At 38.8% G+C, this 27,524-nt stretch overlaps 2 protein-coding genes across 2 annotated transcripts; both read right to left on the reverse strand.

The window, feature by feature from the left end:
- Positions 1-1,834: 1,834 nt before the first annotated feature.
- Positions 1,835-21,741, reverse strand: LOC117495312 (alpha-tectorin-like). Its single transcript, XM_034146505.1, has 19 exons — positions 21,639-21,741; positions 20,046-20,108; positions 19,406-19,503; positions 14,452-14,679; positions 14,216-14,299; positions 12,688-12,793; positions 12,408-12,537; positions 11,551-11,794; positions 10,550-10,706; positions 10,081-10,168; positions 9,914-9,976; positions 8,565-8,767; positions 7,732-7,866; positions 7,180-7,367; positions 6,267-6,421; positions 5,896-6,141; positions 3,440-3,602; positions 3,251-3,343; positions 1,835-2,319 (listed from the first exon to the last, which is right to left on the reverse strand). Exons 2-18 carry the CDS (start codon positions 20,089-20,091, stop codon positions 3,251-3,253), a joined length of 2,427 nt encoding a protein of 808 aa, XP_034002396.1. The 5' UTR covers positions 20,092-20,108; positions 21,639-21,741; the 3' UTR covers positions 1,835-2,319.
- A 3,394-nt stretch (positions 21,742-25,135) lies between these two features.
- LOC117495331 (trace amine-associated receptor 8a-like) lies at positions 25,136-26,410 on the reverse strand. The gene is made up of 2 exons (XM_034146528.1): positions 26,238-26,410; positions 25,136-25,955 (listed from the first exon to the last, which is right to left on the reverse strand). Exons 1-2 carry the CDS (start codon positions 26,408-26,410, stop codon positions 25,136-25,138), a joined length of 993 nt encoding a protein of 330 aa, XP_034002419.1.
- Positions 26,411-27,524: the final 1,114 nt, after the last annotated feature.

Consider the following 27,524-nt stretch of genomic DNA (forward strand, 5'->3'; position numbering starts at 1 on the left):
CTCCTCGCAGTAGCGAGCCTCGCAACGTCCCGCCGAGTGTGTGTGTGTGAGGAAGTCCGCGGATTGGTCCAAACGTAACGGCTCTGCGGCCGTTACGTTACGTTACTATACCCGAAATACGTCACTATACCCAAGAAGTAAACAATGGAAAAAGAGAAATCTCCAACGAGGCGTTCTGGGGCAGCATAGACAGGTCTTTTCTGTGTTAGAGTTTTACTCGCTACAGGGTGTACTTTGAGGGTTTGTGACTCTGCAGACCGTTTACATGCAGAAAAAGCTACATAACACACAAGGGGACGGGTAATAACCAGAAAAGCATGACATGGGCCCTTAAATGAAGCCAGATTAAATTGCAAGCACAACTTCTTCAACTCTTTACTTCTCTTTTACTGTATCATACCATGAACTGTTTTAGATATCTTACTGTTGGTGATGGCAGGACAAAGAAACGTTGGTTGATTTGAACAATTTTTGGGGCCGAGAGCCAGTGCTTGTGCAGTGGAAATACTGGTTCAAACCTTTCCATTTAGGTCTGTTCGGGGAATTGAACCAGCGACACTATGGTTCACAGTCACTGCCGGACTAAGAATATCAGACTACGCTAGATCCGTGCTTATGTTGCTATTAAACTTACAAAGCTATTAAATAGCAATAACTACTTTTCCAACTTTATACTGTTCTCCGGAGTGATGTGGCTAATAGTCTGGCTCTACTTTCCCCGCCTCTGACGTATGCAGCTTTGGCGTTGATCTTGAAGCCGGCTGGGTAGATTGTCGGTTCACGAGTTGAACCAGTTTTAAGGGCCAGGAGCCGGTTTGGAGCCTGATTTGGAATCAGAAGGGACAGACAGGATTGAGTTAAGTACAAACGAAGTGAAACAAGAAATCTTAAGGTGACCAAAATGCTAAAACGCACTGTTGTGAACTGAAACACACTTTTTAAAGTTAGATTAAAGGTGTAAGCCGTTGTAGAGACCTGTCAATCAAAAGGAAGTGAAGCCCTATAGCATACCCTGCTCTTCCGGTGTATTTAACTCTAAATACAATCATCTAATTACTTCATATTACCTTCATTTCTATGTGATTCGGCTGACCGGATCCTTTCAGCAAAAACCCATCATGCGTACATATGCCGAGTCACAAATGTTTCGTCATCAAAGAAATCATCAGCAAAAAAATTATTAAGTTTATTGTTTACTTTGAAAGATTAGTCTATTTAGCAACGATTGCATCACATGTTGATGTTAACGCTTGTTTTTTGTTAGGGTAACACCTATAATTGCAGTAATGTCATCGCATGACACTAATGAAAGCAGGTGTGAAAATGTGCTTAGCAAGAGGTTCACAGCCATTAGACCCCAGTGGGTCTTAATGAGGCACTGTGTGTGTGTGTGTGTGTGTGTGTGTGTGTGTGTGTGTGTGTGTGTGTGTGTGTGTGTGTGTGTGTGTGTGTGTGTGTGTGTGTGTGTGTGTGTGTGTGTGTGTGTGTGTGTGTGTGTGTGTGTGTGTGTGTGTGTGTGTGTGTGTGTATGTGTGTGTGTGTGTGTGTGTGTGTGTGTGTGTGTGTGTGTGTGTGTGTGTGTGTGTGTGCATGTGTGTGTGTGTGTGTGTGTGTGTGTGTGTGTGACAGACGATTAACGAGGAGGAAGTCCAAATGAGTGAGGGCATATTAAAAATACATTATCCAAACAGAACAAACTCTGATATGCAGATCATGTAATGGTCTCATTTGTTACTCCTTGAACAAAATGACCTTTTGAAGCGATATGTTCCACACAATGTCTGTTACAGTGTTATTTAGTTCATGTCATAAATAAAAGCCCACAAAGCAAGTATTCCCATTTATGTATTTATATGTTTTATTGATTATACACCATCATGAAAAAGGTAGTTAAAGCATACAGCATGTTTTGTCTTCTTTAGGCCACTGGAGGTTGCAGGTTTTGATCTCAAACAAATCTTCACATTGTCTGCAAGACCTTGACAGTATGCATGTTTCTGTGTTTACTTATCAAGTAATGCTGGGTGCTTTGTTACAGGCACTCTCTCAGATCCGGTTGATCAACTCAGTACCTTTCAATGCTTTATAGATCATTCTCCCTCATCTATCTCAGAGAAACAACCACAAAAAGAAACCCAACAAAGACCAAAGTAATTTAAGGATAGGTAAAAAATCAATGTATTAGTCTGGTAATAACAAACATATGTGCTTGTATAGATTCATATAGCATTGATGATTGAACACAGATTCTTTATCAGGGCAAAGACAGAACAAACATCATTTTGGGTCATGAACCCATTGGTCGCTTTCCACGAAAACCTAAGAAAAAACACAAGTTGCCGTAAGTTGTTACTTACTATATCATACAACAGATTTTTCTCCAAGACAACTTACTTCAGTCCTTTTATATTAGTTGTAAGACAATAACCTCATTTTTTTCTTTGTTGAAATGTGATTTCTGAGGTCTTTAGGATGTTTTTGAATTCCCATGATCTACATGTAGTCAAGTGTCACAAATTAAGCCACACTTTTGCTCCTCTTTGATTTTATTTAGACTCTTAAGGTTCGTACATATTTCCCGAGTTGTGCATTCGCGGATTCGAACGTCGAAGTTACTTCTTTTGTCAGAAGTTCAACACTATTTAGCTGGCTTTGTATTCCTTTAAAGACAAATTATATTCATGTTGGTAATCTTTGAATCTACTCTTATATCTTCAAAACATTCATTTAGTTTGTTAGAATTTATTCTGCGGGTATCAAACCAACAACAGGTGCATATGACACCAACTGGAGTTACAACGAAACAAGAACATGGGCAGTCGCCGTGCTGCCTTAGCTAAGACACAGTCAATTAATTCACTTGCGTCATTTGGATAAATTCCACCCTCGCGAACCTTTGAAAACTTGTGAACACGGATAGTGTGAATCTGCCTTTATGGAGCAATTGTAAAAACTAGGGCTTTCAGTCAATCATTCATCTATTAATCACATGATTGTCCATATTTAATAGTTACTGGGGTCCTAAGTTGGTGCTTTAACTTCTTCCTTGTCCTGATTGAAAGTTGCAGAACAGGTGTGTGGAAAGTTTGTGAGGCAGTGGATGTTACAGACTGAATGCATGAGCTTAAGGAACCTCCATCTTTTCCCCTTAAAACGTAATGTTTTTCTCAAGGAAGATATTGTGGATATTCTGTTGTTGCCCCTAATTATTAAGTGGCATCGGAGGTTATGGAAGCATGAATCATCTCACCTAATTACTCCAGGCCATGGTGATCAAGGCAGGGTTTTTGTCCTCGTACTTTGCGAAGGCAGATCTGCGCCTTCTTGCACCTTGGCTGCATATCTGGGAAGCAATAAAGGGAAAGAGACATTAATATTCTTAAATTTGACAAACATACGCTTCTTTGTTCCATATTGAATCTTCAGATATTGAGCATACCGGGGCGCAGGCGTTACTCTGAGTGACACACAGCTCTAATTTGCAGTGTAAGTAGACGTCAGCAGAACTGCCAGTGAACTGGAACGAGTTGAAAGAGAAGAGGTTGGACGTTCCCAACCCATTGCCCTCCACTTTCACCGTCTGGTCAGCAGGGTTAGCACAGCTGCTCAAAAACGTGCCAAAAACAACAAACACAGGTTTAAAGACACATCTTTTTAGATTAGCTTTTTATTAACAACACTTTAAATGTTCTTTTAGTCTTTATTATTTACCTACCTTTATATTGTTTTATTTATTTTATAGGTCTTAAAGGTGGGGTAGGTAATTTTGGAGAAACCAGCTCGAGATCGCTAGAATTTGAAAATACACAGCCGGAAAAAATCTGCCACTTCCTTACAGAGCCCCTCCTCCAACACACACGAACGCGCACATGACCAATGAGGGCACCAGATAAGTTTGTGCACAGATGGAAGGCTGACAGGCAGGTAGGCCATCCAGTTATTTTAGCCGGGCCGGCTCAGATGATTGGTCGTGCTTTTTACAGTACTACGGCTTCCACAGATGACATTTTTGTATGGATTTTTTGTCAAAGCACTTAAGATATTCATTGCTATCGGGATGTTAAGAGCATTCCATGGAATATAACAAAAAGTGTATCTCGAGCCGGTTTCTCAAACTTACCTACCCCACCTTTAAAGCATTTTATCTTATTTTATGAATCTAACATGCTTCAATAGCAATTTTTCTTTTTACGTTGATCTTTTTTATTTCTTAATCGTTTAGAATTAGAATTATGGCATTTTTATTACTATTATCTTTTTATTTCTGTTGTTTGTTTGTTTGTTTGTTTGTAGCCTTTATTTATCCCGGTAAAAAAATCCCATTGAGATCAACAATCTCTTTTACAAGGGAGACCTGCCGCACATTGGTTACACATGTAACAGAAAACAAAAAGGACACATACAACATAATGACAGGGGTACAATTTACAAACTTACTCACAAAGACAGGTACCAGGAGTATCAAATATCATGTCATCAATCTGTGCTTTAAAATGATGCAGGGGAACCAAAATGCTCATTTTCAAAATGTTTTGCAGAGTGTTCCAAGCTAGAGGAGCTGCGCACATAAAAGCTTTAGTGCCTAAAACAGTCCTAGCACTTGGTACATGTAATAAAAACACATCCTGGGATCTTAGGCAATAGCTACAAGCGACTCTCTGTGATATCAGTGAGCAGATGTAAGGTGGTAGTTTACCCAGCATGGCTTTGTATATGAACATGTACCAATGACTGAGTCTCCGAACAGTAAGTTGTACCTATATGTTCACTTTGTCTTATGGGGTTTTATATTTAATATTGTTGCATCTGAGAGAAACAATTATTTATTTTATTTTACTTTATTTTTATTATCATACATTTTACCTCCTTGTGTCTATTCACCTGATCAAATGTTATATTTTGCTGCATGTACCTTTTAAAGTTCTTAAAGGGCCCATGTCATGGCCATTTCCACTGATCATAATTCCATTGTTGAGGTATACTAAAATAGATTTATACTGTGCATTTTTCCAAACTCACATTGGTTTCTCATACAGCATCTCTGTAAACTACGTGTATTCACTGAATTTCACTCTCTGCCTTTAACGGCTCGTTGTAGCTCCAATAGCTCCAGCCCCCACCCTCCCTGTGAGCACAGTGTGCTCTGATTGGTCGGGACGTTGTTAATCGTGCTGTGCTCCGTGGAGGTGTTGTTTCCTTGTTAGCGATACAGAGCCAAACACAGCCAAACTCATCCTGAGCACACACAAAGTCACAGCCGAAGTAAAAACAATAAGTGTGGCTTGATATTGAGTAAGAAAAAGGTTGATAAACGCTGTGAGAATGGGTCTGCAGAGAGAATTTCGCCGCAATCTCAACTGTCTGTTATCAGCCTGCAGCCAGGGAGGAGAAATCAGCAGAGCTCCCTGCTCCCTGCACACAGATGTGTGTGTGAGGAAGTCCGTGGATTGGTCAATTTGGACCAATCAGCGGGGGCTTAATGTAACGGCTCCGCGGACGTAACATAACGGCTCCACGGATTGGTCCATTTCGTTCCGGGTACGGCATGACATCATGCCGTACCCGGAACGAAATGGAAGAATCAAATGGACAATGACGTATCTCCAACGAGGCGTGTTAGAGTTTTACTCGCTACAGTGTGTACTTTGAGGGTTTGTGACTCTGCACACCGTTTACATGCATTAAAACCTTCATAACACACAAGGGGACGGGTAATAACCGGAAAAGCATGACATGGGCCCTTTAACAAATCTGAGGCGAATTTCTTGTTGTTTATTTTTTACTTGTGATGTGTCATTTTGTAAAGCACTTTGAGCTGCATGTGTTGTAGGAAAAGCGCTATATAAATAAAGCTTTATTATTATTAATCAACATAAGTATTTCTGAGTATCTCACCCGTTCGTGATGAGGTCATATCTCAGAGCTCCGCTTGGCGACGGCTGATCGGTGGCCCAGCAGGAGTCCATCACCACGACAACCACTTTTTCATCGAGGCCCTCTGTCTCAATCTCCACCCAGATGTTCTGGTCCAGTTGGATGGAGGTGTCTGGCTGGATAACGTTGTTACGCTCAGCGTCACTGTAGGCCTTCATGGTCAGATTGTACTTCCATTCTCCAGAAGTCATCTCCTGCATCACAGCCCTGGAAGGCAAAGATACATCCTAACAATACTAGTCTGCACACAAAAACTAAAGGTAAGCTCATTCTTCTCCTTGTAACAAAAAGGTGACATCTCTGGAGGTATACAATGTGCCCCCTTCACACACCTGTGTTTCAGTCTGATGGCCAAGCTCTTGATCTCCGGCTGAGCGTAATAACAGGAGAAGTCGATTTGCACAGGGCTCTGACGGTTGATCATGCCAGAATCGGAGAGGTTCCTCCTCATGATGGTGTTCTTGTAGATAATTTTACTGTTGTTTGCCTAATAAATCACATGTTATCAGACATTGTCACTGCACGTTCAGATGCACTTCATTCACCTTTAGGTTTTCCTAAATACATATCAAAAATGTTCCTAAATACATATCAAAATCTATCTATCTATCTATCTATCTATCCATCCATCCATCCATCCATCCATCCATCCATCCATCCATCCATCCATCCATCCATCCATCCATCCATCCATCCATCCATCCATCCATCCATCTATCTATCTATCTACCTACCTACCTACCTACCTACCTACCTACCTACCTACCTACCTACCTACCTACCTACCTACCTACCTACCTACCTACCTACCTACCTACCTACCTACCTACCTACCTACCTACCTACCTACCTACCTACCTACCTACCTACCTACCTACCTACCTACCTACCTACCTACCTACCTACCTACCTACCTACCTACCTACCTACCTACCTACCTACCTACCTACCTACCTACCTACCTACCTACCTACCTACCTACCTACCTACCTACCTACCTACCTACCTACCTACCTACCTACCTACCTACCTACCTACCTACCTACCTACCTACCTACCTACCTACCTACCTACCTACCTACCTACCTACCTACCTACCTACCTACCTACCTACCTACCTACCTACCTACCTACCTACCTACCTACCTACCTACCTACCTACCTACCTACCTACCTACCTACCTACCTACCTACCTACCTTGCTGCTTCTTGATAGTAAATTTGCTAAATAAAAAAGATACCCACCATGACCACTGTACCACAAGTGTTGCTGCTGTTGAATTTGAACGTCACCATGTGGGTCAGTTCGTCCATTTCAGCTTTGCAGGCCTCGTCATTGAGGTGTAAGAAGGAGTAGTCAATGCTTTTGTCCTCCAAGAGACAATTGGCCATAGTAACTGATGCAGACTTCTTTGTGCATTCTGTCGGCTCACCTAAACGCGTTAAAAACATTTTATTTATTTAGCGTTTGTCGAAATGACTTGTCCTAACCCTAACCCTAACCCACAACAACACAGTTCAGGAAGATGCACAAATTATTCAACATCACAAAACATCTCTAAGTGTATTTACAATTACTTGAAAGACTTGTTTGTGCATTTTTTTACCTGAATAACATTTTGAGAAAAAAAAGACTGGGATAATATCAATAGGTCATATTTGTAATTCATTTCTGCTAAAGATCTACATGTTGCCTTATTAAGTTGATGTGCAACATACATAATTATAGGAGGACTTTTCCTTCTAGAATTTAATGAAATAGATTTTGAGTCAATTGTGAGTTCCTCGCTGACTCACCATAAGCATTTGCCGATTTGTACTTGGAGGCAAAAATGGCCCGACAGAGGCAGCGAGGATACCCGACTTGTCTCTCTCCGCAGAACTCATTATCGCTGCAGAACCGGTCCTGACAGGAGGCCCGAGGGACAGCCGCTGCAAACACACACCAGGGAAAACTTAAGGACAGTACTTTAGTAAATCTACTTAGTTACTGACCACTGCTAAAATGTAAAACAAAAGAGCGACAGAACTTTAAAACAAAGTTGTCTTATATTTCATTCATTCATTTAGATCAGGGGTGTCCAAACTACAGCCCGCGGACCATTTTGAATCGGGCCTCAGCAAATTCATAATGTGTAATGGAATATGGGCCACAAATGAAACTTGTGCTTGTCTTATATTGTATTTCTTAAATATAAATGTAAAAATATATTACACAGTAGTATTCATGTGTTAATTAGCCCACTTTTCAAATAAATTCAGTCAATTAAAGTTGGGAACATTTTCAAACAAATCTTAGTTGATAAGAAAAAAGCCCAATAAATTATTTACCTAACAAGCTTGAAATACACCCTTCCTATTTCCCCTTATTATAATCAATCTGAGGCTTCTGTTTTGAGGAATGAGCTGCTAACAAAATAAATGAAACCCTCTGGACATTTTATTAATTTTGCTAACTTATAACTGAACTTATGAGGCGATATACCTCTAATGAGCGGCCCAGCCCTTCATATATTTTCCTGTATGTGGCCCTCGGTGAAAAAAGTTTGGACGCCCCTGATTTAGGAGATCATATCAGACCTATGCGTTTATATTTAAACAAAACAGAAGATATTGAAAGACAGTCTTACGGCAGCTGGTTTTGGTCGTCCATCTTTCCACGGTGACGTTGCTGTGGAGGCTGCAGGCCTTGACGTAGGCCTCCAGGAACTGGCACTTAAGACCATCCACTGCAGGGTATTTGCACAGAGTGTGTGTGCAGGCGGCCATGTAGGGCTCCGGGTCGATGTGCTCATTGCAAGCACTGAAGGGCGCCTCTTTCAGGAGATTACACCTGAAAAGTTCAGTCATCAATGACAGTAAGGCACATGTTTATAAGAATAAAAAAAGTTAGAAGACAAAAAAAGTTAGAAGACACCAACAAATGTTAGTTTTGCAGAGGTGGGAAGTAGTGGAGTACAAATACTTCGTTACTGTACTTAAGTACATTTTTATGGTATCAGTACTTTACTCCACTACTTATTTTTCTGACAACCTTTTACTTTTACTTCTTACATTTTTAACACAAATACCTGTACTTTCTACTTCTTACATTTTCAAAACAGGTTTGTTAATTTAGTTTTAATCTGCGTTTCATTACATTTATTAAAGCACTTCTCCGAATGCTCAAAGCGCTTTACATTACATATTACACATATCAGACATTTAACAGTGAATACAGCAAATTAGGGTGAAGGACACAAAGTTATGGGTACTTTTTACTTAAAGGGGACCTATCATGCAAAATGCACTTTTGTACGTCTTTTATACATGAATATGTGTCCCCGGTGTTCCAGGGAACTCACCAAGTGTCAGAAAACACAACTCTCTCTATTTTCCTCCATACCCAAATCTCTAAAAAAGGGGCTGCAACGGATCTGATAAAAACTGATCCAGATTTGAACACTGTCCTGACGTCAGGACGGTGGCACTACGGCTATTGGGCCAACTCCACCAATCAGGAGGAGACAGCCACGGCCATTGCCGTTCGAAAGCGCTGGAGACGCTGTAGTACATATGCCAGGCCTGTAAATGGTGCTGTTCTCACAGAATCAGCCCTTGCAAAAACAGAGCTAAAAAAGTGCAAATTGAGCGAAATGAGGCATGGCCAAAATGCATGATCTGTTTGGTATTTTGAAAAAAAAAAAGTATAAATATGCCTTATATAGGTATGGTCCTACACTATATTATTATAATATAGCATGATAGGTCCACTTTAAGTATATTTTGAAGCCCAGACTTCTTTACTTTTACTCGAGTAAAGAAGTTTAGTCAGTACTTCTACTTTTACTTGAGTATTTTTAAACATGAGTATCTGTACTTCTACTTGAGTAAAGGATGTGTGTACTTTTGCCATCTCTGTAGTGTTGAGGTATACAGTAGCATGTCGTAGAAGTTATTGATGCCTGTTTCAGAATCAAAAGAGAGTTTAATCTTTTACCAATCAGTTGTGCGGTTGCAGTTGATGTTACTGTCGGCAGCCTCAGCATATTCCATCCCACAGCTAATGGGACAACAAGCAGCAGAAGATTAAAGTCTGTCAATCAGCCTTATATTTAAAAAAATAATAAAGTAGTAGTTATTTAGACATTATGTTTGAGGTCTTACCCAGGTGCAGAGTGTTCAGCAGCCTTCTCTTGAACCAAAGGCGTGTTTGAATTCCCACATAAACCCTGCACAGCAGTTTCACTTGGTCCTGGCCGGATTGAGAAGATAACGTTGAGGATTATTACCACCAACAAAAAAAATATAATAATAATAGATGATGGTTTAGAGAATGAACACAAACCTTTACATTAAAACACAGCTTTGTATTTTAAAATGCACAGAATTAGGTTATTAACATGTATATACAAAAGTACATATATTCTAGTTAGCGGGCATGCACAATGCCAGGACCTCTGCTAAGTGGAATTTAACCAACATTAATATTATTAAATAAGAAAGTGCTTTTCCTAATATGGCGAGTCAAAATGTCTGCTGTGAAAAGCAGATTCTGTCCAGTAAAACACTTTTAACTTGTATTACTCTTGTATAACTTGTCTTTAGATCCTATTTAAAGTGTGTTGTTGTGTACCTGTCATGTAGATCAGTGCGGTGTTGCCATCAAAGAGGACATGAATGGTGTATTGGGACTTGGATAGCTGAGCAGTCACTCCTCTGTGATCCCTGGAGAGCTCCACACCATGAACCACCTGAGCGCTGCCGTTGACCTTCAGCAACTTTTCATCCAGCTTCAACAACACAGAGCAGACATTTACTCAAACATCACAAACAATGGCATATCAATGAATAAGTCACCATATTTCAGTGGTTGAATGAGGGAAATACACTGCTTTGTGTTTACAAGAGACCCACTGGCTGTTGGAATGACAGTACTTGCATTGTGCATTTCCAAAAGCTAATTGTTTTCTTCTCATGGCATGAACACAGTTATATTAAGCCTTCTTATTCTCCCTTTCCTTTATTTCCAAAATGTGGTCATATATAAGACTATAGCAGTCAAGTGAAGGCAAGAAATGTCCCTAAAAACTATTAAAAGAGCACTAAATACCTTAGACCTTTTTCTGTTTGGAGAATATTGCTTTTAATGGTAATCTGTGTGCTAATTAGAACGTGTGTGTAATTATCAATTGTACCAAGAGACACTAAAGCAATACATGTATTTAAAAAGGGGGGAACATTTTAAAAACACATATTTTTTCACATAATATCTCGTCTTACTCAACATAATATCTCGTCCAACCATGAGGCGATAACCTTTGGCACCACACCATATTTTCTTTTAATTTGAACTTTGTGCAAAGAGCCAGTATTATTTAGTCCTGCTCAAAGTCAGGCATTGTATACAGCCTCCATCATAGGCTAGTGTTTTTTTTACAATTGTGTAATGTGCAATGTCTTTGCCTGTGTGTTTACTTCTTTAAAGTCTCCACAGAGATTTTACAATTTTCAGTAAGGCCAGAATTCCAAACATGTCTGAATATCCTCTCTGTTTTTAATTGTCAGTACTGAACAGTAGAGTTTTATGAGGTCTTACACCCATTACTCATGTGATTACTGCAGTAGATATCTTACCTGAACCCTGCCACCTTGTTCCAGAGAAATCTGAACGTTGGGACTGTCGAGCTGCAGGATCACACGCTCCAAGAAACTAACATCCTTCCGGCGTCTTTCCTGGAAAACCCCCAGCACCTTGAAGCCAGGGATGACTGAGGGTCCCACCAGAGTGTACCCACAACGGTCCGGCACCGATTCAACTCTGCCGACAATGTTGATGACAGCCGAGCCGGTCACCGTGCACATGGTTTTAAACACGCAACTGAGGGAGGCAGACGGATATAAAGAGAAAATTGGAACTGGTTTAGACGAAAACACCGGAAAGCACTTATATAAAAACTGAACAAAAAGGATGAAATAAAGGAAAAATAATACTTATATGATGGAAAATGTACACAAAGTGGTTTATTATTAACAGCAATTTAAGCAATTCAGGGAATTTCTTTCAAATTTGGAACCAACAAAGACTTTGACAACCAGATGAACTAATTCATTTGGCAAATTGTCCCAGTTTTTATTTGGTTATTTGGCTATAACAGAAGTCATATGCTAATTATGACAATTTCACACAAATGTATAATAGGACACAATTATATAGTGATGACATTTTACATAGTAAAGGAAACCACATCTTGATTGGTTGACGGAGGCATACAACCATGAGGCGATAATCCTATTTTAAATGTTTTTTCTATAAATCTTTGCTTTCAAAATGATTAAGAGTTTCCTATGAGCAAACTAGACTAATTGTAGGCTCAGTTTAAGACAAAAACCCCGTAATTTTGTTTTTTGTGCCATCGTTTAATCGACTTAGACGTATTTGTTATGTCATTTGTTGGAGGGATTTGCTTTGTACAATTACTTCACATATTTACCTCCCATCGCCCTGGCATTGCTCCATTGGACCGCAGTCATTAACGACCGTAGCGACTCCACTGAAGTCACACATTACAGAAGTGCAGGTTGTTAGGTCACTGACTGTTGTATTGGTCTTATAAACAACACCTAAGAGTCAGGAAAAGATTACGTGGGTGGTTTAAGTGCCAGACTTACAGGTGTATTGTGTTAACCAATTATATCCCAGGAAATAAATCATTCAAATGTGGCTTTTTTGAGGCCTAAAATTGCACTTTAGGAATGATTGTGTTTACTAACCTGCGAGTCTGCATCCGCTCACGTCTGTGATGACACCTACATTCGTCTCGGCTGCCTGATACGTCTGTTTAAAAACTGAAACACCACCCACCTGTGCATCTGCTTCCTGAAAAGTGCCAGGAAACATTTTAGTAACAAATATATGCTGTCGTAAAATAGTTTAATTCTTAAATCCAGGGGTTTTAAGTCGAATGTGACCACAAAGAAGTCGAATTAGAAGAAAACGACCCCTGCACTGACAGATTAAGTTATTACTAATAGGTTCTTAAAATGAGTTTCTTACGATCCAGAGATAATGCAGAGATAATCCATTTATTTTAAATTGGAAACATTACACCATCAGAGAAAAAGCCTCTCTGGACCTGATTTGTAATTGTCGTTTGTCTGATAGCATGGCGTAAGTTGTGTTAACAATGGTGCTTTTGTACATGACAAAAAAGATCCAAGGAGCCTTGTCTACTTTTATGTGATATTTCCTGAATGCCTAATAATCCAGTGTACCAACAGATATAGCTCATAAATTGGGATGCAGTTTGTAGGTCTCCAAGCTCACATCACACTCTCTACAATACATGGATGTCTCAAATCTCTAAATATATACTGTTATTATTAGGGCTGTCAAGTTAACGTGTTAATAACGCGTTAACGCAAAAAAAAATTAACGCCACTAATTATTTTAACGCGATTAACGCATGTGTATTTTTTGTCCTCGGCCGCCGTAGTTTCAGAGCGCATCGAGTTTAAAATACCATCTACAAGCTGATGCTGACAGCCCCGCTCCTGCCGCCCGCTTGTGGCAGACCACACTTCCACGCTCACCGGCAGGCCCGGACTGGCCATCGGGAGGACCGGGAGGGTGTGTGTATGTGTGGCGCGAGCAAAGCACACCTTACGTGTTGTTGTTAGCATCTGGTGCTAGCTAGCTGAGCTAACGGATATAAGGAGCTGTTTCAATGAAAACAGAGGAGCGACATTTCGCCGACAACTGCGCCGAGCACTTGACTTTATGCAGGTAGCCAGACAGCACACTCAGCACGGATAGTGCGCGCAACACAGCTCATACACACAGGCATATATGCCTTGAGCTGCACATAGCTCCAACGATCCATCACAGTGTCTCCACATTCTCACACACACACACACACACACACACACACACACACACACACACACACACACACACACACACACACACACACACACACACACAGTATTGTATTATTGTATGAGAGAGGTTCCAGGTTGAATTGAGGCGAATATTTGTAATGTTCAGAGGTTGTTGTGTTTAATATTCATGAGAATATTTGTCATTGTTCAAATGATAATAAACAAACATATAAAGCATAGTTGTCCACTCATATGATGATAAGAGTATTAAAAACTTGAAAAATATCCCTCTAAGGTACATTTAGAACAGATAAAAAATGTGCGATTAATTTGCGATTAATCGCGATTAACTATGGACAATCATGCGATTAATCGCGATTAAATATTTTAATCGACTGACAGCCCTAGTTATTATACTTACAACGTCCAGATTTGTGTATCCAGAGTGTGTCCTGATTGCCAGGATTGCTTGTGACCCAAAGTTACCCAGTTCAACCTGTTGGATCTGACAACAGGAAACAGACACAGAGACTACTCAGAAAAGGTCAAGTTGAAAATGGCCATGATCTGAAATATCCCATCTCATTACATGTATTATTATTACATGTTTGACAACTGATAGTGACACTGGTAACACTGAGACTGAAGAACACCCACTTCTGATTGTTGACTGTCTTTTAAAGGTATTATGTTGATGCATTTCCCAGCATTACTGAGGTTGGGCAGAAGTCGATGAACTCCAGATCCTGCTGGTATTTCTTTAGTGAACACTGACAAGCCTCCTCTGTCAGCGGTTCCTCCAGACATGAAAATGCAGTCATTTTTAATTCCAGTTTGGTATGAGCCATTGAAGCAGAGGGAAAATGTGTTAGACTCGAAGGCTACCTGTTGAAAAATCACAGCGGAGACACAGCCAATCAATAACCTTCATAAAAACAGTTTAGACTTGAGAAGGCTTTTTATTTATGTATTCATGCAGTAACAAATTGTTGCTTGAAGAATATTTGTTTTCATATACAGTATGATTCGATAAATGATAAATGCCCCCATTCTCTGCCTGAAACGCCTATTTTTTTTAAAATGTTGTAACACAATGAACTCCCTACGTAACACCTGTGATTCTATTGGCTAGTGCTCCAACACATTGTACGTGATAGGCTAAGGGGCGGGACATCTCTTAGCGGCTGACCAATCAGAGCAGACTGGGCTGAAAGGTTTGAAAACTGTTCTTACTTTTCCAAAACGTTGTATGCCATATTTTGTACTGTGTATATTAATGAAGCTGCCTGATTGTTGTACTTTTTTGTAGGCTACAGTGTGGTTTGAGTATGTGCACATCCCCTTTAAGGCCTTTACACATTGGGGGGTTGACAAATAAACAACACAAAAAAAATAAAATTGCCTTCGAATATTTTGCCTGAACTTATGTTTTCGTCTGCCCTAGAAACGACTCCATACCCTACTTATGCAAATTGTAAACAGGCAGAAAGAGACATTCGATCCAATCTACAGATGGAGCGTCTTATTTAGGACAGTTTGAAACGCGAGGGTCGTGGTTGGCTCGTGCACGGTCCGTGATCGGCCCGTGAAAGGTTTGTGATGAAGAGCCGGCCCCCAGTCTGACTTGATACCGCCCCCGTGATAAATAAATGTAATTATTGTGAAGCCAGCTGCAATGGATCATTGATCCACCAGGGGGTGCAGTGGGGTTCCTGGAGCTCATGTGAAATCAACTTCGATACAGTAAGCTGGATGTACAGTATGTCTGGTACTACTGTATAGCGGATCTTTGTTAAGATCCATATGTCACGGATAGGATCATAGTCTGTGCTAAATAAGACATGTAATCATTTACAAAACATCACCATGTTGTTATTTAACAAAATAATGTTGTTTAGTCGAAAAAAACGAACGAGAGGAAATGCAGCCGGCTCTCCCGATTTTTAATCCTAATTTAATCATCATCTTCACCACGATCATTTATGTTTATGACACGAATTGACATGAAATCACTGACAAATATGAATATTCTGTATTCAACTTTATTGAAACGATCAGGATCCCTGGGTGTTATTTTTCCCCACAATGACCAAGTCGCTGCAAATTATCCCGCTTATTACATGGCCACATTCTCAACAAAGTAACGACATGACTCCCAATCTTAATTGAAATGCTTTTATGGATTTAGAAAATGTTTTTATTGATTTAAAAAATAGTTGTATGTATTGATTTAAATTGACATGCATCCGCTAAGAGAAATAGTCACTAGACACTTGACACAGTGGCTTTTGGCAAAGCAGAAAAAGAACACTCAAACCGAGAGATGAGTTATTATTACAACGTGACTTCACTATTATTTAACAACTGTTTTTATTGGGTTCTTTTATTTGGGGTTAAGTATAGGTGAATTGCACTAATGTGGGAAGATCGTGATGTCTCCTCCGATCTGCTTTATGATCTTCTTTCTCCCGCTGTGTAGATTGGGGGACCGCCGTCCTCTGTCTTCAATGTTCGACATCGCGTGAAACAGAGGATTTTGACATTCTGTATTCATTGCTTACTTCCTTAAACCTTTTCTCCTCCTTATCTCTTTCATGACTTTTTATGTAATGCTTTATAACAGCTGTAATAGTTCGTTTAGAAATCCTAGAAACACTTTTACGGCAGCTCTCATTTACGGTAACTCCTTCTGACGTCATAGCTACCCACGAATAATATATAAACAAAGTCTTGGCTTTCAGAATATGAAACTTTTATTTCCAAAATCACACGATAAATACATTTGTGAAGCTTGTAAAGGGAAGATGACAGGCACCTCTCACTCGCAATCTGCTCTTCCACAGCGCCGCCCCCCTCCCTCCGGCTGAAATTATGAATGTACAGTAAGGCATATAGTAATCATAGATAACACGGCAGGGTCCGTTACAGTTTGTTTTCATCTGATTTCAAATAAACAAAGCCTTGGCTTTCAGAATATTAAACTTGTTTCGGCAAATTTAGATGATAAATACAACTATGAAGCTTGTAACGGCATAATTACAAGCGGAGAACGGAGTAATTTAACGTTACAGCGGGCATAACAACAGCCGGTGTTTATTTTATTATTATATAATAGTCGTTATTCATTTGTTTTAAAGCTCAATAAGGAAGATTTAAACTTTCACACATGTTGACCGGCGAAAAACTCTGCCCGGTTCCCTCGGCCCCCACCACGTTGAATAAACAGAAGGCTGCTTTTGTGGAGGAAGTTACAGCGCTACGTACAGGCTCGGCATATGTACTGCAGCTTTTTCCAGCGGTATCCATAAATCTCTTAATTTTGACCTCAAAGTGCACCAGATTGATGCATTTAACTTCAATATAAAGAAAAACATCTTCTGTTGTAACAACAATAACATTATAAATAGCAACATAGCTGAACATGGTATTGCACATTTAGCTTTCAGTGTTACTGGCCTGAGATGTTTTTATTACATGAATTAAGGTGACTGAGGCTTTTTAACATAGACTTTTCAGTGTCCCACATATGTTATGTTAAAACACAGGCAGTGAGTGGGTTTTAAGGAGCAGAAGATTGGGTCAGTGTTGGCAGAGCGTCTCCCCATCCCATTCAAATTCAAATTCTTGACTGAAAGAGCCTACAGTACATGTAAATAGATAGCATTGCCTATGCGCATTTGAAAATAATTAGTGCCCCCCTCTGAGTGACTACGTGTTGAGTTCACATCACCATTCTCCCATATGCTACAAATGGCTGTCTAGCCCTGTTTGTTTTTTTGACCTTTCAGATGTTGTTGTATAGCCTCTGGCAGGGGTTAAATTGGGCCGGGGCTGTCCGGGGCTAAGCCCATAGGACGATGCTCTGATGTCATCACCCTCGCACATTTGTCATATGTTTACAAAAAACGATGTTAACACTTTCTCGTTCTTAATATATGCTATATTTAGGGTCGATATGTGTTGAATTTACTTTAAAATAGCAGATCACTGTGACCGGATATAGTTTTTTCGGCTTAGTGAACGTGTGTCTCTTCCTCCGCGGCTCCTCCGTGCAGAGAGTTTGCAGCGAGAGTCGGGACTTATCCCGGTGGGCCACTGGCCAGCTGTGAGTTCTGGAGAATCACAGAACGGCCGGACGCCAACGGCCCGGTTCGCTTACGGCCGCCAACACCCCCCCCCCCCCCCCCCCTTTGACAATTCACGAGCGTCTAACTCTCTCCCCCCGTCGCACCTTCTAACAGAGCCCCCCCACATATCAAATCCCAATTTAACCCCTGGCCTCTGGAGCAGAAATTAAAGAGTTTTAAAAATGTTTACATTTTGGTAAGTTTTTAGGGAAATTTGTTTTTGTACTATTGCAACGTTGGCCTTAGGTGGGAGCAGAATTTCTGTATTTCTACTCACATTGTCTGAATAAATATATTGAACAACTAAGGGTTAATTGCTGATTGATTGCTTACTTAGCCCTATATCAGTATATAGCATGAATAATAATCACACATCACTCATATTTGTTATGAATAATCATTTATCATTTATTAAATAGTAAGCCTCACTCAGGATTTGTTTACCAAGTGTTTTTATTGCTCTTGGGGCATTAAAAACAAGATTTTAACTTTAGTTTTTTATATAATATCTGCATTTTCTCTTTTGAAAAACTAAGTCTTAGTTTGGCCATAGTTTGGACACTCATTTTTAATCACACACGTCTCCCCATCCCATTCAAATTCTTGACTGAGCCTATACTGTATGCATTTGAAAATAAATAGTAGCTACAGTACCCCCCTCTGAGTGAATACCTGTTGACTTCACATCTTGTACACATTTAATTAGGAGCATAAACACACACTTCAAGTCAGATCATCACCCTTAGCTATTTTAATTACCTCTCAAACAACCTAAACTAGTTATAAATGTTTATTTTTACTGTCGGCCGGGTCAGCTGCTGCATGAGACAGACACTGAAAAGTATTATCATCTGAAATTAATCATTATGTTATTAGTATTAAATACATATAAGTATTTTTACAGCTTGTATATTTTTACCAAGGGTTTTTATTGCTCTTGGGGCATTAAAAACAAGATTTTAACTTTAGTTTTTTATATAATATCTGCATTTTCTCTTTTGAAAAACTAAGTCTTAGTTTGGCCATAGTTATTTAATATATAAAGACTATATATTATTGAATTACAAGATTAGATATACTTTATTTGATCTAAAATATTGATGTGTTCAAATGCTCTTCTAAACAAAACTGAAAGTCCATGAAAGTTGTCTTCCTGTTTTTGTGAAGGAAGCGCCATCTCCTGGTTAAATCCTGAAATTGAAAATCTGGCAACGCCCTCTTGGAAAATAGTGGGAGGGCTTAACATTCCCAGATACTGGTCTTTGGCAGGTCTTAGGCAGGTAGCTGGCAGGTAGTAGGCAGGAAGCAGTAAGCTGGAGTCTGAAATAAGCTGCTCCATCTGTAACGGCTATGATGTAATATATGACTACATCTTTCAACTTATGACGCTCTTGAAATGTAAACAGCGCCATATTCTGGTTTATGCCAGTGCCAAAATACCAGTTTCTGCAAAGGACCAAACAAAAGACATTTGTATTACTCACGTAGACTTTGTCGTATTTCTGTCCATAATAGGTGATGGGGCACGAGGTGATGTCCATCTCACCAGAACTGGTAAATATCTGGTTTGTTGCTGCAGTACCTAAATATTCCACAAATCAAAAATAAGTTGACATTTTGTGTAGGTCTTTTGTTTAGTTTTATGCATTAGTGTCATTGATAAATGAAAAAAAAGGAAAATATATCTCTTCAAAGTAATTTTAAAGGTTATAAAGGACTGATCAAGTTGTGCCTGTTCTCCCTGTAGATTAATTATTGTAGGGTTAGAAGATTGGTAGGACATTTTCAGAAATATACCTACAGTATTTACATTCTTACCGATTGTTACACGGAAAAATCGATACCACTGTCATGTCCGCTAAATATGAATCTGGAGCTAATTGCTAGTTAGCTTAGCTTAGCATACTCTAAACAAGGGGGAAACGGTAAGCTTGCTCTGTCCCAAGGAAAGAAAATCTGCCTTGTATAGCACATACAGTATAAGCTAACTAGCTAAAAAAACAAATCGTCGTTTAACAGGGGGTTAGGTGGCGGACTATTTCTTGGCAGACCGCAATAAACTTCCTGGAGTTTGTGCTTGTGATGAATACAAAATGGTTGCAGTGTTTGTTGAGTGTTTCTTACCTCCCAGCAGACCGAGTGCAGCCAGGTAAAGTAAGAAGCAGATCATGTTGGCTGTCAGTTGACCTGAAACACAGTTAGATTAGACATAATTTAAATCTACATTTCCGTATATTTTCAATATTCATACACAAAGTATGTAAGCAATATTGAAATCAAAATGTTTCTTCTTATATACTGTAGTTCCTCAAAAATACATTAAAAAATGTTTCACTTTTTTTTCTCGATCATGAGTTTTCTCTCATATCATGTTTTCAAAAATAAATCATGTCTCTTGATTGCAGCTTTTAGCAAAAGTTTGTCTCTCACCAATTCAAAAATAAGCTGCTTATCATTGTTTAAAAATTGTAAATAAAGACCCATGTTCCAGCTTTAACTTTATTGTTTACCTATACTGACAAAAATAGAAAATGTTATTGAACTGACAAACCTACATCACCGTCACCAAAGAGCCACACCAAGAAAATGTAATCATTTACAAATAGTTTTAAAAAGGATACAAGAACATTTGCCAGATTTCTGTTCTGTTCCAAACATAAAGCAGCAGAAATATACCTTAATAAATAAATGACCTTTCCCTTTTGTAAAAATCAGAAGCTAGAATAAAACCCCCAACCTTCCAATTGTTAAACCACACTACTTCACACAGTCACGGTCGGCACAGTTACATTTTTAATTGAATATGTATTTTGTATCTTTGTTTTAACCCCTATTTATTTTAACATAATGTTGGACGTGTTAATGTAAATGGCATATATTTTTGCAACAGTTTGAAGATATTTTTTTTCTATTTTTTTCAAATTTGAACCCTAGGTACTATATATGTCTATAACAAACTGAATAGTAAATATACAGACATTAAGATCCCTAAAGGAAAGAATCACCCCAATTAAAAACCGATTAAAACCACCATTGTTCATCTTACGGCAAAAATGACATGACAGCCAAAAGTCATGCTTTTTATTATATAATGCTTCCCATCTAAAACCCTGTCTTCAAAGTTGCGTTATTAACTATTTTCCACCAAATTTAACCATATTCTCACATCGCCCTATGGGACAAATATATGCTATTTTCTTTGTTTGCTGCACACAATTTGTAAAAATGCATCAAAAATGTCCCTGGCTGTAAGAAAAACAATTGCCCCAAGCAATAAGTGTAAATAAAACAATTACATTTGTGTTTCTTCTTTTAATAAAAAACAAAACCGGAGTAAACTGATAAGTAATGGGTTGATATTTTTGAGTTCATGACTGAAGTTGGTTAAAAGTGGAAAAAATATTTATATATGAGTATATCTTTAAGACAGTTTTTTACACAATTCCAAAAAGGTTAGTTCCACCTCACACTTCCACCCCCTCTGCATTGATTAATTAAATAATCTTAGTTTGGTTAACAAAGACCTCTCTCGAGATATATCTTGATGTGGATATGTTTTTGCTGAAAGACTTAAGAGCAACTCTTTAAAGTGAGGCACAAAGGTAACAAAAAGTACCCAAAAATGATGTTCTTGTCTATATTCAGCTTACCTAGAAGCTAATGAAAGAGTAAAATTAATAAAATAATGTGCAGAGAATATTTTGCAGGTGTTCTTACCCTCTGCTGGAGTTGTAGGAGATAAGTCAGGCAGCTCTGTGTTTGAGGAGATGCTTCAGACTGATTCTGCCTCACCTCTCTGTCACTGCAGTTGCATTGAACACAATCTTGTTTACTCTCCAGGACAGTAGAAAAAAAAAGTTCTCACAGATTCGTGTAACCCGTTCCTTCAAACTAGCTTCAGTCACGGAAACATTCCAGTTTCTAAATGAGGCATAATTACCTGACGAGATACTGATGCAGATTGTGATAACATCTTGCACAATGAAGAGTCAAATATACAACACAGCATCAGTGTCACAATAAGATTCAGTTTGAAAGAGCACGGAGACATATGTATGTTATTTATGACAATTTATATATGTATAAGAATCAGCTGTTTATCAACTATCGTAAAACATTTTGTAAGTTATCATGAAAATTTGACGATCGACGAGCCTAATATTTAATGAAAACCCTATAACAAAAATAAATAAAAAAGAGTAGATAAGAAAAATAAAATGTTTTTTTGATTTAATATAATATAATAAAGGGAGGCTGTGGCTCAGTGGGATATCGCGTTGATCAGAGGAGCATGTCAATTTGTCCCTGGTCAATTTGTCCCTGGTCAAGACCCTTCACCCCTCATCCTGTGGGGATTTCCCAAAGTATTGATCGATGTAAGTCGCTTTGGATAAATGTGTCTATCAAGAGACATGTTATGTAAGGTAGAAAGGTGACATTATGGGTTTAAGGTGAAATATGTTGTAATTTCTTTGTGATTTTGTTCATTTGCACAATTAAACAAAGGAAGAATCAAGTCGTACAGGGGAGATTTGAAAAACAACCATACTATAGAGACAGAAGGAATCTGACCTTAATAAGCTTTATTAGCAAATACAAAAGAAATGTAACAGTGTGCGTGAGCTTCAACTGGTTGGACGTGTGTTATTTTCAGAAAATTGAGGAAGACAAAAGAATAAAAACATCCTAAAGCTCAAATGTTCAGTTCTAACCAAGAGAGATGTAGTCAGGAATGTAACGGGACAGGAAAAGCTTTGACAGGTCTATTATAAGAGCTGTCACTGATGAATTTTATCTCCAGGGGAGACAGATGTTAAGCCCAGGTGTGGACAGCCAGTCACAGACTGAGCACCAAACAATACCGCTTTACAAAAATACCACATCATGTAATTATAGCCCACGCATGAACTCCAAAATACAGTATGATGAAATAACAGCACGCTATTCTCAGGAGCATGTAGCTACTCTGAGATAGCATGTCTCGTCTTCTCCTTTTGAAATGTAGCTTCACATGTGTGTCAAGAAGGATCAATGTTTGATTCTTTTCACATTTCAAGGTAAAGAGTAACATCAACAATACATTAAAGAGGCCCTATTATCTTTTTGAGGTTTTCTCTTTCCCGTAGTGCGTCTATAGCTAAAATCCATGTGTTCTTTCCAGAGGGAGTTTCTCTCCCCCCTCCATTGGACTCCTTTGTTTTTTTCTATACTATAATGACATCACTATGTAACACTCATGCTCCTATTGGCTAGCACTCTGACACATTGTACGTGATAGGCTAAGGGCAGGAACAGCTCTTAGGGGTTGACCAATCACAACAGAGCATGCAAGTTAGTGTGTGTGTGTGTGTGTGTGTGTGTGTGTGTGTGTGTGTGTGTGTGTCTTGTGAGCAACAGGTTGGCTAACCACAGGAGGGAGGAGTGTAACTTAAGAAGTTCAAGGCCTTAGTGATGTGTCAAAGGGAGTGACTGACCCTTTGTTCCCTTTGACAGCAAAAAAATAATTGATGACATTTATGTTCTCACCCAAGTCTCTCTTTTTACCAAGTCATATGTGATGAGGTATAAGTATTGTCTAAAAGTAAAAAGGGTGGGCGGTACATTTGCGCAACTCATAGGTATTTGATTTTGTATCTTTAAAGCTAAATAATGTAAATTAAAAATGATGGGACTACTTGTCTAATAGTAAACTGCGAATGAAGGCTCTCTAGATATTAGTAATATTTGAAAACACACACACACACACACACACACACACACACACACACACACACACACACACACACACACACACACACGCGCACACACAGCAGCAGCAGCCCTCTACTTGCTACAAACTTAAATATGTAAAGGTTCAACTACGCACACCACATAACACATCATCTCAGCTCGCACAGCATGCTCACAGGCATAGATTGCGCAATAATTGATTGCGCACCTTGGAGGTGAAGTGCAGGCATATTGTCATTCAAGAGAGAATACGATGCCTAGTTCTTTTGGAAAACATGTTTTTATTTTAGCCTATTTACCTCGTTAACGTAAATAATACTCATTACATTGACACATGCATTATTTGTGATTAAAATAATGGTTGTTGGTAATGTATTAGCGTCCCCCACAGATGTATGATTTCACTGCGTTCATGGGAGCTCAGACCCCTCCTTATGGGAACTCAGCTCCCATTGGCTCCCACATAACTTGAACCCTGGCCTGCCCTTTATGACAAAGGCCTTGGGGAAGTTGAAAAAGATGTGGCTTCAGCTGAATACTTTGCCTATAATCTAATTAATTTGTATTTATTATATTTATTATGTTCAGTAGGTTGTGGAAGTGCGCCCCAAAATATGTGTTGATCTTCTTTATTGGTATTTATTAATTTGATATTATTTATTTAAATGTAGATATAAATGTATAATTTATTTTATTTATATTTGTATTGGTTTTTTAGTTGAATTATACTTAAAGTTCAGGGTAATCAACTGTTAAAAAGATACTGTTCAAATGACTATTATTCCTTTTTTAAAAGTTCAATAAATGGATGTTTTCAAAGTCAATGAATAATCGTATTTAATAATCGTGATTATGATTGTTGCCATATCGCTGCTTGCAGCTTTAATTCTTATTGTCAGCTTCAATATGATGAATGTCAAAATAAATATTATGAATGTTTTTCTACATTTTAACCCCCCATGATTGCAAGAGACAATACATGTAAATGATCACGGGCAATGGTAAAATAAACACGTGTTAGCACTCAACAAGATTTATTTTTGTTCTTGTTATATTGTATCGTCATTATTTTGGAGAACCAAACCTGTTATGTGTCAGTAAACCTTCTCTCCTTTTTCTCTCTCTCGCTCTCTCAACACACACACTCTCTTTGTTGGAAGTTGCACACTGACCCACTGTCAACGACATAATCAATCAGTCTGTACATAATGTCTACTAAATTAAACAGAATACTGTTCACAATGAAGTCAATGCAGGTCAAAAACTACAACTTCTTCCATGCAATGTAATATTTTCTGGTTTTATTTTCTAGGAAAATACAAATTATTAAATATTTTATTGTTGCATAATGTCTTACTACAGTACGTAATGTGTAATCATTACACATTGCATTCTGACTTTAATTGAGTGACTCAGCAACAATAGCAAACATATGTCCATCTGAACAGAGGTTTTTTAGAATATATCTCAAACCCAGTCCGTCTTTACAGTAATTTAGAATCACACGAGTAGGACTGAAGTATCTTAAGGGAAACAATGAGCTTGATAGATTTTCTAAACCAGGGGTATAAGAAGGCATAAATCACTGGGTTCAGACAGGAGTTAAAATACAGCAACCAGACTACAATGGGTGAGGTTGAACTACTATTTTCAATATCCTCACCTATAAGGGATGGAGCGTAATATGGAAAAAAACATATTAGAAACACAAGGACAACAACACCAAGAGTCCTGGCTGCTTTCATCTCAGATTTCTTAGCAGTTGCAGCAACTGAACGTTGCATAGTGACAGCGATAACATGAGATCTCATGGCTCGAGCCTGAGACACAGCCACCACAAACACTCTCATATACAGAACTATGATAACAGTAATGGGGGCAATAAAGTTAACAACTAAGTCAACAGCTCCTGTGATATTGTCATTCACAACTACACACTCTCCATGGCAAGAATTCTGTGAATCAGGTTGACTCAGAAAGTCCTTTAAAATGAGACAATTATAGATAACAGAGCAAATCCAACACAGACAGATGCAGATTTTTGTTCTGTTGAGAGTTACTCTGATGGTGTAATGTAGAGGGTCGCATATAGCAAAATAACGATCAATGGATATGAGCACCATGTTTCCAACCGTAGAAGAGGTAATGATAAAATCAACAATATTATACAGAGCACACATCAGGTCACCCAAGTACCAGCAAGTCTCTGTTAGAAGGATTTTAACAGGCATCAACAGTAGGCCCACAAGGAAGTCTGAGACAGCCAGGGAGAGGATGAGGAGGTTAGTGGGGGTGTGGAGCTGCCTGGAAAGGAAGAATATCATCATAAATAAGATTATCAATGATAGCTTGTAACAAACAACAGCACTAAAACACCAAAAAAGCATTTTTATGGACATGCATTTGTTTAGGAGTGCCTGCTTTAAATATTTTGTCACACAACGTCATGTTTGAATGTGTTCTTATAATTTAAAACAGAACAACTATTATCTGAAAGATTAATTAAAATAAATATATGCATGGCTAAATCATGTTATTTTTTTCATTATTAACAAATATAAGCTTAAATTGAAAGTTTGTCTGTGCCTGAAGTGGGAGATAGAGATGATGACCAGCAGGTTGAGAGCTGCAGTGATCAGAGCAATGAAGGACAGCAGGACGTAAGCGAGCAGGACATCTGACTGAGCTGGCGTAGGCTTCCTGCAGGATTTGTTGAAGAGTTGTGGAAAGCAGAGTTCATCTCTTTGGGAAGTCTCCATTTGCAGAGAGATGTGTTGAGAAGCTGCTGTGTTCTGGCAAAGCTCTCTGTTCTACAGCTGATATATCTCTTCTCAATCTGTCTTGCCCCTACTACTGCTTACTTTCTAGCAAAGACTGAAATCCCTCAGCTTTACTTTGTTGTTCTGCAGTCATCTTCATCTCAGTCTTCATCACTTGCTTCCATGCATCAGATGTAATGGCTGCCAGATTTGGCACTCCCCCACTAACATGGGCCAGGACGGTCATCCTCTCACAAAAATCACCCTAATAGTTATTACCTTCATGTTTAACCATACACAAGCAATTTACTCTGGATTCATGGTGTATTAAATGGCTGTCAGAGCTGGTGTTATTGCTGCCTGATTTGGCACCCTCCATTAACCTGTTGAGCCCTGAGCCTGTTTTTCAGGTCTCAGGCTCGAAAATGACATTCCCAAAACAAATGACTATATCTTCACTTCTAAAAGGGTTAAATTAATAATCTTTTTTCTAAAAGCAATGATAAACCTGTGAGTTGGATGTATAAAAGTCAGAATCAATATAGACTTTTTTTATTTTAAAGTAAATTCAGATTGAACATAGTAAAACATTTTAAATTATAGTGTCCATCCAACAAATAAACATTACTTATAGTGAAAACCACCCTTGAATTATGGGATCGGAGACTAAAAGCTTTAGGAATCCAAACTATAACATATAATAAGTACCCTGTATCAAGACCGGGGGCTGGCGGGCTTAACAGGTTAACTCTGGCCAGGATGGTCATAATCGCATCGAAATCACACTGGTGTTACTTATTACCTTCTTGTTTAACTAAACAAAAGCAACATACTCTGATCCTATTAGGAATCAAATTAAATAAGTGCCTTTAAACCTGGCAGAGTTATGGCTGATGGATTTGGCACCCCTCCTGTAACTTTGACCAAGATGGTCATCATCTCAGTTCATCCAACTCAAAACTTTCAAATCACAGCCACTCCCAGTCACTCCCAGTGTTCCCCAGGGCTCTGTCCTGGGGCCTCTTCTATTCATCATTTATCTACTTCCTCTTGGCCATATCTTCCGTAAATTCAACATTCATTTTCATTGCTACGCGGATGGGAACCAGCTCTA

Source organism: Trematomus bernacchii, unplaced genomic scaffold, assembly GCF_902827165.1.
Source record: "Trematomus bernacchii unplaced genomic scaffold, fTreBer1.1, whole genome shotgun sequence".
Classification (NCBI taxonomy): Eukaryota; Metazoa; Chordata; class Actinopteri; order Perciformes; family Nototheniidae; genus Trematomus; species Trematomus bernacchii.

Bases quoted from the DNA above. Each gene is read 5' to 3' on its own strand.
- LOC117495331 (XM_034146528.1), bottom strand. From the start codon at position 26,410: ATGGAGACTTCCCAAAGAGATGAACTCTGCTTTCCACAACTCTTCAAC. The intron at 25,956-26,237 runs GCACAGACAAAC...CTTCCTTTCCAG, and splicing joins ATCTCTATCTCCCACTTCAG to GCAGCTCCACACCCCCACTA.
- LOC117495312 (XM_034146505.1), bottom strand. From the start codon at position 20,091: ATGATCTGCTTCTTACTTTACCTGGCTGCACTCGGTCTGCTGGGAG. The intron at 19,504-20,045 runs GTAAGAAACACT...TGGAATATTTAG, and splicing joins TGCACTCGGTCTGCTGGGAG to GTACTGCAGCAACAAACCAG. The intron at 11,795-12,407 runs GTAAATATGTGA...TGCCTCCCTCAG, and splicing joins CAATGCCAGGGCGATGGGAG to TTGCGTGTTTAAAACCATGT.